General features: G+C 38.1%; 1 protein-coding gene across 1 annotated transcript in view; it reads left to right on the top strand.

Moving 5' to 3' along the window:
* Positions 1–5,118: 5,118 nt before the first annotated feature.
* Positions 5,119–14,199, top strand: part of Arcn1 (archain 1) — a 30,217-nt gene continuing 21,136 nt past the window's right edge. The window contains exon 1 of the mRNA XM_046438695.2: positions 5,119–5,292. Coding sequence (XP_046294651.1) covers positions 5,290–5,292 — 3 coding nt within the window. The 5' untranslated portion in view covers positions 5,119–5,289. The remainder of the gene's footprint in view (positions 5,293–14,199) is intronic.

Below are 14,199 nucleotides of genomic sequence, written 5' to 3'. Positions count from 1 at the left end.
TTTTTTTGCAAGGGGTTGGATGGGGTAGCAGGAATTCAACCTAGGGGTATTTAACAACTGAACCTTATCCCCAGCCATTTTTATATTTTATTTTGAAACAGGGTCTCACTAACTTGCTTAGGGCCTCATTAAATTGCTGAGGCTGGCCTTAAATTTGAGATCCTCCTATCTCAGCTTCCCAAACCCTGGGATTACGGGCATGCACCAAATTTAATTTTTTAATTGGTGCCTAAAAATTGTACATATTTCTGGAGCACCAGGTGATGTTTCCATACATATATACATTGTGTAATTTCAAATCAAGTTCTCTTCATTTATCTTTCTCCTCATTTATCATTTCTTTGTTTTGAAAACATTCAAAATCCTTTCTTCTAGCTTTTTTGAAGTATACAGCACATAGCACATTATTGTTATCTGTAATGATTCTACCAAAATTCAGTTCTGCAAGGTACAGTTTAGTACCCATTGACCAATATTTCCCACTTGCTTTCTCCCTCCTATTATTCTCAGCCTCTGTATGAATCAGTATTTTTAGATTCCAAATATATGTGAGATTAAGTGGTCTTTGTCTTTCTGTGCCTGGATTTTTCACTTAACAGAATGTTCTCCGGTTTCATTCATGTTATAGCAAATGACAGAATTTCATCCTTTTTATGGCTGAATAGTATTTCAGTGTGTGTGGGGACGGGGAGGTACCAGGGATTGAGCCCAAGGCCTTGCACATGCTAGGGAAATACTCTACCACTGATCTACATCCCCAGTCCTCTGTATATATGTACCACATTTTGCCCTGCATCTTGGTGCAGGTCTATAACCCCAGCATTCAGAATGCTAAGGTACCTCCGGAGGATCGAAAGTTTAAGGTCAGTGTCAGCAATTTAGCAAGACTCTAAGTTACTTGGTGAGACCCTGTCTCAAAAACAAAACTTAAAAATTAAAAAAGGCTTTTTTACGTGACTCAGTAATTAACTTCCCCTAGGTTAAATCCCCTATACGGGGGAAAAAAATCGTATATACTACATTTTACTTTATACGTTTACTGGTTAATGGACACAGGTTGATTCCATTTATTTATTTATTTATGTTTGTTGTAGATGGACACGATACCTTTATTTATTTATTTTTATGCGGTACTAAGGATTGAACCTAGTGCCTCACATGTGCTAGGCAAGAGCTCTACCACTGAGCCACAACCCCAGCCCCAATTCCATTTCTTTGCTATTGAAAGTCACCTCTTCTGAGACTTCTAGTTTAAAATGGAACTGCAGGGGCTGGGGTTGTGGCTCAGTGGAAGAGTGCTTGCGTAGCATGTGAGAGGCACTGGGTTTAAATCTTAGCACCACATATAAATAAAGGTCCATTGACAACTAAAAAATATATTTTAAAAAATTAATTAAAAAAATAAAATGGGGGGCTGGGGATGTGGCTCAAGCGGTAGCGAGCTTGCCTGGCATGCCTCAGCACCACATACAAACAGAGATGTTGTGTCCACCGAAAACTAAAAAATAAATATTAAAATTTTTCTCTCTCTGTCTCTCTCTCTCCTCTATCTCTCCCTCTCTCTAAAAATAAATAAATAAATAAATAAAATGGAACTGCAGGATTGAAGATGTATTTCAGTGGTAGAGCACTTGCTTGGTGTGTTTGAGGTCCTGAGTTCAGTCCCAGCACCACACTCACACACACACACACACACACACCTACAATTTTTTTTCTATTTGTTATGTGTTATTGCCCCTAATAAATTATATATATATATATATATATATATATATATATATATATATATATACACATGAGCATTGACTATGTGGAAGCACTTAGAAATTATATAATCTATTCTGTATTTTCTAGCTTCCTAAATTTATGAGATAGATGTCACTGCCAATTTACAGATCAGGTAATTAGTAATTAATTAAGGCTTAGAGAGTTAAAATAACTTGCCTAGTCACTCAGCTAGAAAGTTCTGAAAGCAGGTTAGTCTGACTCCTAAGTCTTTCCTAAGTCTTTGCTTTAAACCATTATAATATACTTCCTCTTAGGCACTCCTTGCAAAGCCTGCTTGCAGGGATGCATTTTCTCCTTCAATTTAATTCAGCTATCATCACATTTCCAAAGAATCAGCATCAGTCCGTCTTTCACTTATTTATGTATTTATTTATTTGGTGGGGATGGAACCCAGGTTGTGGTGAATGCTAGGCAAGCACTCTACCATTGAATCGCATCTCTTCTGAATTTTATAGTGAAAGCCTTGCAAACTGCCACAACAAGGCAATAATTCTTAAAGGATTTTATTTTTTAAAATATTGATTTTTTTTTAGTTGTAGTTAGACACAATGTCTTTCTTTCTTTTTTTAATGTGGTGCTGAGATTTGAACTGAGGGCCTCTCACATGCTAAGCAAGTGCTTTACCAATGAATCACAACCCCAGCCCAGGATTTCTCTCTCTCTCTCTCTCTCTCTCTCTCTCTCTCTCTCTCTCTCTCACACACACAATATCTTTTTATTTTTTATTTTTATGTGGTGCTGAGGATTGAACCCAGGGCCTCGCATGTGCTAGGTAAGCACTCTACTTGCTGAGCCACAATCCCAGCCCCAGGATTTTACTTTTTTAAACAGAAGAATTTGCAGGCTGGGGATATAGCTCAGTTGATAGAGTGCTTGCCTCATATGCACACGGCCTTGGGTTCAATCCCCAGCACCACAAAAATAAAAAAAGAATTTGTTTATTTTTCTTAAAATATGTAGTTTTGACCAGGTGTGGTGGTTCATGACTGCAATCCCAGTGGCTCAGGAGGCTGAGGCAGGATGATTACAAGTTCAAAGCCAGCCTCAGCAACTTAGCAAGACCCTGTCTCAAAATAAAAATATAAAAAGGGCTGTGGCTGTGGCTCAGTGGTTGAGCATTACTGAATTCAATCCCTTATACCAAAAAAAGAAAAAGTGTGTTTTATAACAAAAATTAAAATACAGGTTGACATAAATCCTTCCAGAGATGCAGAGTTTTAAAATATGTCATCATTCCATTGGAGATGGAATTTAAATGAATAAGAGTGGGAAGTCTATAATACAGTGTCTAAGGGTACAGGTTCTGAAGTTGGGATTATGACGTCATTTGAAAATTTTCTAGCCATGAGAACTTTGGTAGAATTTTTCCTTTGTACCTTGATTTGCTCAGAGGTGAAATGAAGAAAATAATGGTACCTACCTTAGAGAATTCTTATTATCACACTTATTCCTAGATAATCTGTAAAGAAATTAATGTCTGGTAACTTTTACGTGTTCCATAAGTATTAAGGAATACACAAATAAAAAGAAGCAATGTGTTATAATAAAACAGCTTGATTTGAATCCTGGCTTTACCACTGACTGTCTGTGTAAATTTGGGCAAGTGTTTAACTTCTTTGATCTTCAGTGTCTTTATCTGGATTGTTGTAAAGGATTATAGATAATATATATAAAGAATTGACACAAAATAAGTACCCCCCAAATTTGCTGCTATCCTTCATTGCAGACATGTAGGTTTAATATGGATGAGTGTTGTAGGGTCAAACCCATAGGGATATGGGATAAAATGATAAAGGTCAGAACTACTGAATCAATTATGTTCTGTAAAACCTGAAATTTGTCATGAGAGAACTTCAGAAAGAATCAGAAGACTAGCTTTGAGTTCTGGTTTAGAAACTTTGGGTAAATCACACTTGTCATCATTTTATTCACATGCAAAACGGGCATAAGCACAATAACTACCCTGCTTTCGCACATAGTTTTTGTTTATTTGTGGCACTAGAGACAAACCCAAGGCTGAGCTATTTCCCTAGCCACCCTCCCTCCTTTTTTTTTTTTAAGACAGGCTTTTGCTAAATTACTCAGGCTCGGGCTGGGGATGTGGCTCAAGCGGTAGCACGCTCGCCTGGCATGCGTGCGGCCCGGGTTCGATCCTCAGCACCACATACATACAAAAGATGTTGTGTCCACTGAAAACTAAAAAAAATAAAATAAATATTAAAAAAAAAAAAAAAAAAAAAAAAAAAAAAAAAAAAATTACTCAGGCTCCTCTTGAATTTACCATGCTCTTGCCTCAGCCTTCTGATTAGCTGGGATTACAGACATATGCCACTGCACCCAGCCTTTATTCCTTTTTTTATGGATAACAACAATATTCAACTTCAGTGCCATACTACGTTTTGTCCATCTGTTTATGATTGGATTTGTTTGAATAGTTTCTACTTTTTGGCTACTATGAATAACGTTGCTATGAATATTAGAGTACACATTTTTGTGCTGAATTATAATTATCTTCAGTATGTAGTACCAATGGATTTGCTGATTGTGTGGTGACTTTCTGAGAAACTGCAGGACTGTTCTAAAGTGGCTTCAAACCCGATGCTGTGACGCTTGCCTATAATCCAGAGGCTCTGGAGGCTGAGACAGGAGGATTGAGAGTTCAAAACCAGCCGCAGACCTCTCTAAATAAAATACAAAATAGAGCTGGAGATGTAGCTCAGTAGTCAAGTGCCTTTGAGTTCAATCCCCAGTACCAAAACCAAAACCAAAAAAAAAAAAAAATTTTTTTTTTTTTTAAAGAGAGTGAGAGAGGAGAGAGAATTTTTAATATTTTTATTTTTTAGTTATCGGCGGACGCAACATCTTTGTTTGTATGTGGTGCTGAGGATGGAACCTGGGCCAAACACATGCCAAGCGAGCGCGCTACCGCTTGAGCCACATCCCCAGCCCTGCTAAACATTTTTTAATTTTTTTTTTATCAGCCACTTGTGTATCTTCTCGAGAAATGCCAATTCAAATCCTTTGTCCGGTTTTAGATTTTTTTTTTTTAATTGTTGAGTTGTTAGAGTTCTTTATGTATTCTGGATACTAGTCCCTTATACACACAGATTATTTTGTATATTATATTATTCAGTGGCTGTGAGAATGGCTTTATAAACTGTAAGAGGTGACGCAAAATGAACGAAGGCGACGACAGTGAGCAAGGACAGAGGTGCCAGCTTCCATGGCTGGAGTCGAGCCGTCCCTAAGTCGGGGGGAAAGCCGGCGCAGCATCCCAGTACCCAGGCTTTCCCCACCCCGCCGAACCGCCCTCCGCCCTTTGACCCGCGCCGTTTCCGGTTGGAGACGTGGCTCGGGGCCGCCATCTTGGTAAGAGGCGAAGCGGCAGCTGCTCCTGTCAGGGGGGCAGCAGGTCCAGAGCGGCCGGTGCTCCCCTTGCCCGGACCCGGCCCTATCCTCAGTGGAGCCAGAGCGCGGGTACGCGCCACCACCGTCCTCACCATGGTAAGACGCGAGCCAGGCCCGAACTCTGGGGGGCCGGGACTCTCTCGACCCCTCGCCCTGCCGGCGGGCCTGGTGCTGGGGCAGGAGGGGCCCCGCCCCGAGGGTCTGGAGCCCGCTGCTTCTCCTGGGACTGCAGTGTGGCCGCCCGCGCCCCACGCCCAGCCTTCCCGGAGCTCCGGGAGAGCCGACTCCAGTCCCTCTGGCCGTGGCCGCCGCACCCTACCCCCAGCCAGCTGGACCGCCGCCTCTGCCGGGACCGGCCCCTGAGAACGACTGCGGGAACCTGGCGGTGGTTGTCGCGTGGGCCCTGGGCGCTAATGTCCACCCGGTTCCCTGAGCGTTCAGATGGCTGGGCCTCTCTCGGGAGGTTCCCGTCATTCTGTTATCAGCTGCCTTTTGTTTGTTCGAAAGGGGGAAATGGAAGCCCAGAGCGGGGAGTAACTTCTAACACTCATTCTTAGGACGCGAGTGTCGCAGGACCTTCCACTTAAGTAGAGCTTGTTAGTGCGACTGTGTATAGAACACTGGGAAAACGTGAGTTATGAGGACACAGGGTTTCTGTCTTCAAGGAACACATTGTTCAGGTGGAGTAAAATGTGTATGTGGCATATAGTAATCAGATACCTCAGAGGAGGAGGAGTAAGGGGTGGGTCGTACTCTGGGACCTGTTACTTGCCTTCGGATGCATTATCTTTGTAGAGATAGGAAAAATTAATTTGGGTGAGGATGGGGGAAAACACACAACTGCTGACTCCACTAGCTTGCCTTAGCTCTGTGATTTGTGGCTATTCATGAAGTAGAAGAAATTCCTTGGTTCAGACGAGCTAGTAATTTATTTTAGTACACCTTATGCCCTTCAGTCCTTTGAAGAAGTCCTTTTGTTGTTGTTTTGACAATAAATATTTTGATTTAAATATCTTCCTGTATATCTAAGAGGTGACAATATAATTTGGTGCCAGTCTTTATCCTTATTTATATATATATGTATATATATATATATATATATATATATAATATTTATTTATTTATTTATTAGTTGTAGTTGAACACAAGACCTTTATTTTATTTATTTATTTTTTTTGTGGCGCAGAGGCTCAAACTCAGGGACTTTCACGTGCTAGGCCAGCACTCTACCACTGAGCCACAACCCCAGCCCCAGCCCTGGTGCCAGTCTTACTAAGTTCTACTGACAGTCTTTAGGTGTGAACATGGATAGAGGGAAGATTTGTGTTTGGACTTGAAACCATTGAAAAAAATTTTTTTTCTTCCTCAAGTATAAAAATTACATGAAGCAGGTTTGCCTCCTACAACTTTTGTATTAGATGTAAAATTGTCAAAACTTTTTTTTTTTTTCAATTCCACTAGGAGGCTCAATATTTGGACAGTAATTGTTTTTAAAAACTCCATTTTCTTTTACATTTGGGACATATTAATAGTTTATTTTAGACTGTATTGTAATTTTAATAGCAAAGTTAAAGTCTTGTATTATGTAAATGAAATACAGATCTTTACAAAAATCTTGTTTTTAAAAAATGTTCTTGAGGGCTGGAGATGTGGCTCAAGCGGTAGCGCGCTCGCCTGGCATGCGCGGGACGCTGGGTTCGATCCTCAGCACCACATACAAATAAAATAAAGATGCTGTGTCCACCGAAAACTAAAATATAAATATTAAAAAAAAAAATGTTCTTGAAACTTAGTTTTTTAAAAATTCATTGATAATTCAGGGATGATAAATTTCTGAGTAATATAAATATATATGAATAAATGTGTATATTTATACGTGTATATGTAAATTTTACATATTATTTTGACATGTGCACATATGCATACAATTGTGTCAGGTGTTTCTGAATTATTAGGGACTTGGCATGACCCAGATATCCATTTTATGTGCTCAGAAGAGCAATTTGTATCAGTACATTCTGCTGTCTTAAGTCTTTTGGGGGCAGGGGGGGATACCAGGAATTGAACCCAGGGGCACTTCACCACTGAGACACATTCCCAGCCTTTTTTACATTTTATTTAGATACAGGGTCTCACTGAGATGCTTAGGCCCTCGCTAAATCACTGAGGCTGACTTTGAACTCATGATCCTCCTGCCTCAGCCTCCCAAGCCACTGGGACTATAGGCGTGCGCCACCAAACCCAACTTCTGTTGTCTACATGGCATTGTTTCTGTGTAATGTTCTTGGATCCTACTGTATTACAAAGAAATCTCTGTATGTTAGACATGTCCAAATAGGTTGAACTTTTTGATCTACAAGTTGTATTGAAACTTCTAAAAGTTGATTTTCCTTGATATGGAATTTTCAAACATCTGGAAAAGTTGAAGAGCTTTACAGTGAACAATTTTATAACTACCAGCTAGAATCTGTAATTAACATTTCACTATACGTCCTTTGTCACACATCTACTCATCCATCCATTCCTCTCCATCTTTATAAAAATACACTTCAAAGTAAATTATAGATACATAAAGATTATTTTTTTGGGAAATAAGTTCCCTTTGGCTTAAGTTGTTGAAGTTAGTGTAAAATATCCTCGACTGTGAAGTCTTAATAGATACATAAATGAACAAATGGTTTATGGGCTGGGGATGTAGCTCAGTGGTGGAGTGCTTGCCTAGCATGTGCAAGCCCCTGGGTTCAATCCCCAGTACTGCAAAAAAAGAAAAAAAGGTGGGGGTGGGGGGTTATGATGATTTCATATAACATGAAAAACAAAGAACTGTTTTTGTTTTTGTTTTGGATTGAACCCAGGGCACTTAATCACCGAGACTTCCCCAGCCCTTTTTTTATATTTTATTTAAAGTCAGGGTCTCCCTAAGTTACTTAGGACCTCACTAAATTGCTAAGCCTGGCTTTGAACTCTGGATCCTCCCACCTCAGCCTTCCAAGCCACTGGGATTATAGGCAGGTGGGCACCTGGTGAGCAAGTTATCTCTTAAATTGATCCTTCTAGTTTTCTGCAAAGTAATGAGAGTATGTTCTTATTTTCTTAACATTTGTCAAAATATCATTTTACTCAGTTCCTTTTCTCACTAAACTTATATTTGAATAAACTCGATGTTAAGTCTCACAGTAGCCCCCATCTTTAAAATTTTTACTTATCTAAAGAATGCTATTCTTTACTAAGTACAGACAGCAAACCTATTGTGGTGACATTAATATAAATGATCACAGTAAGTACAGTTCCCCAAAATTATTCATTATTAGAAAACTAGAGTTGGAATTTATGTGACTAAATCTACATATAATGAAGGAGAAACTGAAATCCTATCTATTAATAATAGGTCCTAATTAAGGAATTAGTATTGCTTTTCTTTTTTCCTTTTTCATGTACAGTACTGTAGCTGCACAACTATTGTATTCTTTATATATCTTTTTTGATTATTGTTTGAGGGTACCGCAGAGAATGAAAAGGATTTTTCATTGATTTATCGTCTACTGTGTCTTGATATAGGAAATTCACTACAGTAATAACCAGTAATGTCATTTTAAAAAAAATTTCTCAAGGCTGGAGCTGTGGCTTAGTGATAGAGTGCTCACCTGGCATGCGTAAGGCACTGGCTTCAATCCTCAGCACCACATTAAAAAATTAAAGGTATTGTGTCCACCTACAAGTAAATATATGTGTATACACACACACACGCAAGTGATAGACTTAAAATCCTGAGTAAATTACTTTTCGAATTTAAGGTTTTATTTGTGGTCTAGATTTTATTGTAATCTTCACTGTGGTTTTATTTATAATTAACTTCATATAGATAGGAAAGATAAAATAGTCCTCTATGACAGTTGTAGAAAGTAGCCTTACTAAAACCATGAATTATGTATGTGTATTTAATTCTGGAATCCTGAAACATTTAGAGGTTCAAGAAAGACCTTAGCTCCGTGTGGTAGCACACACTTGTAATCCCAGCAACGCTGGAAGCTAAGGCAAGAGGATTGCAAGTTTGAGACCAACCTCAGCAACTTTGCAAGATCTATCTCAAAATAAAAAGGACTGGGGAGCTACAGTTGTGGCTCAATACTAGAACACTTGCCTAGCATGCATGAGTTATTGGGTTTGATCTCAGCACCGCATAAAAATAAATAAAATAAAGTCATTATGTCCATCTATAACTAAAAACTATAAAAAAAAAATTAAAGAAAAAAAGGACTGGGCATGTGGCTCAGTGGTAAAATGCCCCTGGGCTCAGTCTGCAGTACCAAAAGAAAAAACCCTTTTTTTAGAGAATTATGTATATTTATGCTGAACTGCCACCTGTTATTCTTCTGTCTCTTATCACACACACAATTTATTTGGATTAGGCCATTTGCCTTCTAGCAGTATAGGGTTCCCAAGTAGTTGTTATTGGAGCAGTGGGTATGAAATAGAAGTATTGTGCATTTTCTATTACTGTGAAGTTTTCAAATGCTTAGACTTAGGGGTGGTAGTGGGGATTGAACCCAGGGCCTTACACATTGAGTTACATCCTTAACCCTTTTTAATTTATTTTGAAATAGGATTTCATTAAGTTAATCAGGCAGGCCTGGAACTTTCAGTCATCCTACCTGAGCCTACCCAATTGTAGACTTATAAATCTTATTGTTGTTATTGTTATTGTTGTTACTGGGGAATGAATCCAGAGGCACTTTATCAATGAGCTTGTATCTCCAGTTCTTTTTTTTATCTTTTATTTTGAGACAGAATCTTGGGGCTAGAAAGTAGCTCAGTGTTAGAGCACTTGCCTAGCATGGCACACTGGGTTCAATCAAAATAAAAATAAAAAGGGTATTGCTAAATTAATGAGGTTGGCTTCAAACTTGTGATCCTCCTACCTCAGGCTCCCAAGTTGCTGGAATTATAGATGTGTCCTATCCTGCTCAACAATTTATAGAATATTATAGATTAAAAGGCACTTTGGAGCTGGGCATGGTGACGCACTCCTGTAATCCCAGCAGCTCAGGAGGCTGAGGCAGGAGGATCACAAGTTCAGAGCCAGCCTCAGCAACTCAGTGAGACCCTGTCTCTAAATAAAATATAAAAAGGGGATGCATCTCAGCGGTTAAGCACCCTTGTGTTCAATGCTGGTACCAAAAAAAAAAAAAAAAAGGCACTTTGGATTTCATATAAACTTACTATTTAATTTCATATAAAATTAAATAGTAAGTTTATATGAATATATATAGGGATATATCAGTAAGCAATTGACTTAATCCCCAAGATTACATAATTAGGTGGCATAGTCAGGACAGAAACCTTATTCTCCATGTTTCTTTATTCAAGGCACTTTCTGATCCAAGTGCTAAATTTGCACAAATGATAGTGTACTCAAACCACGTAAATATGAAGAGAAATGTGTTTGGCTACAACTGTTTGTTTGTTTTTTGAAAGGAGTAGGATTTATTCAATCGAGAAGAAAAGAGAGAATTCCCACAAGGTGAGAAGGGACCTGATAGGGGTTGCTCCTATCAAGGGTTCTTGACAGTTTCTTTTTAAAAAGTCTAAAAAGTTCTTTTCTAAAAATTAAGTAAATAAATAAATAAAATCAATTTTATAAAAAATAAAATTCATCAAAGAAAATTGCAGAAGGAAAAATTAATTTGTCTTTTAGTACATGCCATATTTAATAATTGATAGGAATTGGTAAACATTGATACGAAGAGAAGCTTTTATTTTGTCAAAGCATTTAAGAAGACACATGTTGTTGGGTACAGTGGCACACACCTGTATTCCCAGTGGCTCAAGACGCTGAGGTAGGAGGATTGCAAGTTCAAAGCCAGGCTTCAGCAATTTAGCAAGACCCTGTCTCAAAAAATAAAAGGGCTGAGGATGTGGCTCAGGTTCAGTGCCCTTGGGTTCAATCCCCAGAACTGCTACCTTGTCCCCCCCCCTCCCCCGCCAAAAAAAAAAAACTGGACATATGTTAACTTACTGTAGAATAGATACCTTGTTTTAAGGTGACCATGCCATTTAGCCATTTTAGTAACTGAAACATAGTGAATACAGACTTGTGTCAACTTTGGTGGGCCCTGTGATTGTGGTGTCCTGGATGTTTGAGGTTTATGCCACACTTGGTATGGGGAATTTTGATTCTACTTTGGGAGCCTTGTTTTGCTATGTGTAGTTGATGGAACAACTCAAAAAAGAATCTCAGAGTTTTCCTGCTTGTGACCTATTTTACCATACTGTTTATCTTTTTTTTTTTTTTAAGGAATTGGGGATTGAATCCAGGGGTACTAAACCACTGAGCCATATCCCCAGCTCTTTTTGGTTTTTATTTTATTTTGAGACAAGATATTGCTAAGTTTCTGAGACTGGCTTTAAACTTATGATGCTTCTGCCTCAGCCTCCGAAGATGCTGGGATTAAAGCATGTACTACCATGCCCAGCCCTACTGTTTATCTTTACATGCTCAAATCCCTGAATTCATGGAAGTATGATTCAGATGCTGTTTCTTCCATCAGGTTGATCTTACTAGCTAGAGATAATTTCCTTCTCTGAATTTCCATAGCACTTTATCAGCAACTCTCAGGTTATTTACCATAGTCTGCCTCCTATTACAGTTTTGGTTTTTTTCCTCTATTTTTTGTTTTTAAATGTTTTATGTTCTCTACTGAACTTCTTGTCATTAGAATGCCAATTTGTTTTCTTCTTCATTCCTAGAGAGCATCTAGTAAGTAGAGAAGATATTCAGTAAATATTCAGTTTTTTTTTTTCCTCCAGTACTGGGGATTGAACCCAGGAGTGCTCTGTTACTGAGCTACATCCCAGCCCTTTTTATTTTGAGGCAGGGTCTCACTAAGTTGCCTAAGCTGGCCTTGAACTTGCCATCCTCCTGCCTCAGCTGACCAAGTAGCTGGAATTACATGTATACACCACCATACCCAGTTAATTCAGTTATTCTTATAATAACATGGCTAAAATAAAGATTACCAATACCTATAATTAGCCTTTGAACATGCCCAGTCGATAAAGTGGATGGGTTGCTCCCTCCATAGCATGCATCTTTTTGTTCCTTTTTCTCTCTCATGTTGCCCTTGATGTTAATTTTTAGCTAAATTCTCTCTGCATGTGTGGTGGCGTTTTTAACGACAGCTTGAACCCTGAGAACTACCCTTGAATTTTAAGCATTGTTTTTTTTATCTTCCTTAATATTACATATGTTAGGTATGAGCTTTGAGGTCTGAAGTTTTGATCCTGTTCTAGATAAACATTTGATATATCTTTACTCATAAGCCTCAAGACATAAAATTCTAATGTAGTAGAGTATAACTTCATAGGGCTATTATCTCAACCTTTCCTTAAAAAAATTTTATTTATTTTATGCATTTTAGTTGTTGATGGACCTTTATTTTTTAATTATATGTGGTGCTGAGAATCAAACCCAGTGCCTCACTCATTCAAGGCAAGCACTCTACCACAACCCTAGCCCCTAGTCTCAACCTTTTGGAGTGAGAATGAAGGCTGTACAAGAATTGGATTTACAATATGCTCCCCTTTCTTAATATTTCTCACTGCTATGAGCTGATTTTCTATGGATCATAAGAGAATTATTATTCTAGAAGATCAATACATTTCTTAATATGTAAATTTTTTCCTAAACTTTTTTATGGAAAAAATTTTCTATTATTTGAATATCAAAATATGGACAGGCCCATAAATGTACAAATCCACTGCCTTGAAGTGGTATAAATCATTTAATGGGATATATGCTTATTATTAGTAATGGTACTGTTTTACAATGTGAACATGTGTAATCTAAGTCTATAGTACTTTGGCTTATAATTTGTAAGCTTAGAATCTTTGCATCACTCAAAAAGAAACTCTATACCTATTAGTAATCACTCCCTATTTCCCTTATCTAATCCCCTGGCAATCACTAGTTTATTTCTTTATGACTTTGTTCTGGATATTTCATATACATGGAATCATGTAACATATAACCTATTTGGAGGTGGGGAGCACTGTGGTTGCTGGGTATCAAGCTTGCAACACTCTGCCATTGAGTACATCACCTAGCCCAAGAGGTGGCCTTTTGCATCTGATTTCTTTTCCTTAGCATAATATTTTCAAGGTTCATTTTTGTTAGCATGTATTAATACTTCATTCCTTTTAGGACTAAATAACTTTTCCGTTGTATGGATATTCTTTATTTTATTTACCAATTCATCAGCTGATAGACATTGATTTTCACTTTTTGGAAGGATACTGGGGATTGAACTCAGGTGCACTCAACCATTCAGCCTCGTCCCCCTTACTTTGTATTTTATTTAGAGACAGGGTCTCCCTAAGTTGATTAGCACCTCATTTTTGCTGAGGCTGGCTTTGAACTTACAATCCTCCTGCCTTAGCCTCCTAAGCTGTGGTATTACAGGCATGCACTACTGCACCTGGCTGATTTTCACTTTTTAGGTATTATGAATTATGTTAAGTATCAACATTCATGTACAAGTTTTTGTGTGGTACAACTCTTTTCTGGGGGAATTTTGGGATAAATCTACCTTATATTTGGAAATATATGGCATTTAAACCCTTAGTGAACCAGCACAGAAGTTTACTTGCTTGTCATTGGTAAGGTGAAACAACAATCACATTTTAATTTTGTTCTTTTTATTTTTGCCAGACATATGTATATGGTTGAAACATGAACCTCCTATGATAAAAATTAATGTGAAAACAAATTTCTTGAGTATGTTTAGTCTTTGACATACAAACAAAACCTGTGGGTGGTGATACTTTTAGATTAATTTCTGGTAAGGTACTAGGGTATTATCATTATTTGTGTGTCAAAATTATAAGAAACTTCTTTTTTTTTTTTTTTTTGGTACTGGAGAGTGAATTCAGGGGTGCTTAACCACTGACACATCCTCAGCCATTTTTTGTATTTATTTAGAGACAGGGTCTCACTGAGTTACTTAG

Source organism: Marmota monax, unplaced genomic scaffold (genome assembly GCF_021218885.2).
Source record: "Marmota monax isolate L192 unplaced genomic scaffold, Marmota_monax_Labrador192_F-V1.1 WCK01_AAM20220418_F8-fsc00081, whole genome shotgun sequence".
Taxonomy (NCBI): Eukaryota; Metazoa; Chordata; class Mammalia; order Rodentia; family Sciuridae; genus Marmota; species Marmota monax.
This window is presented reverse-complemented; position numbering and strand designations above follow the sequence as displayed.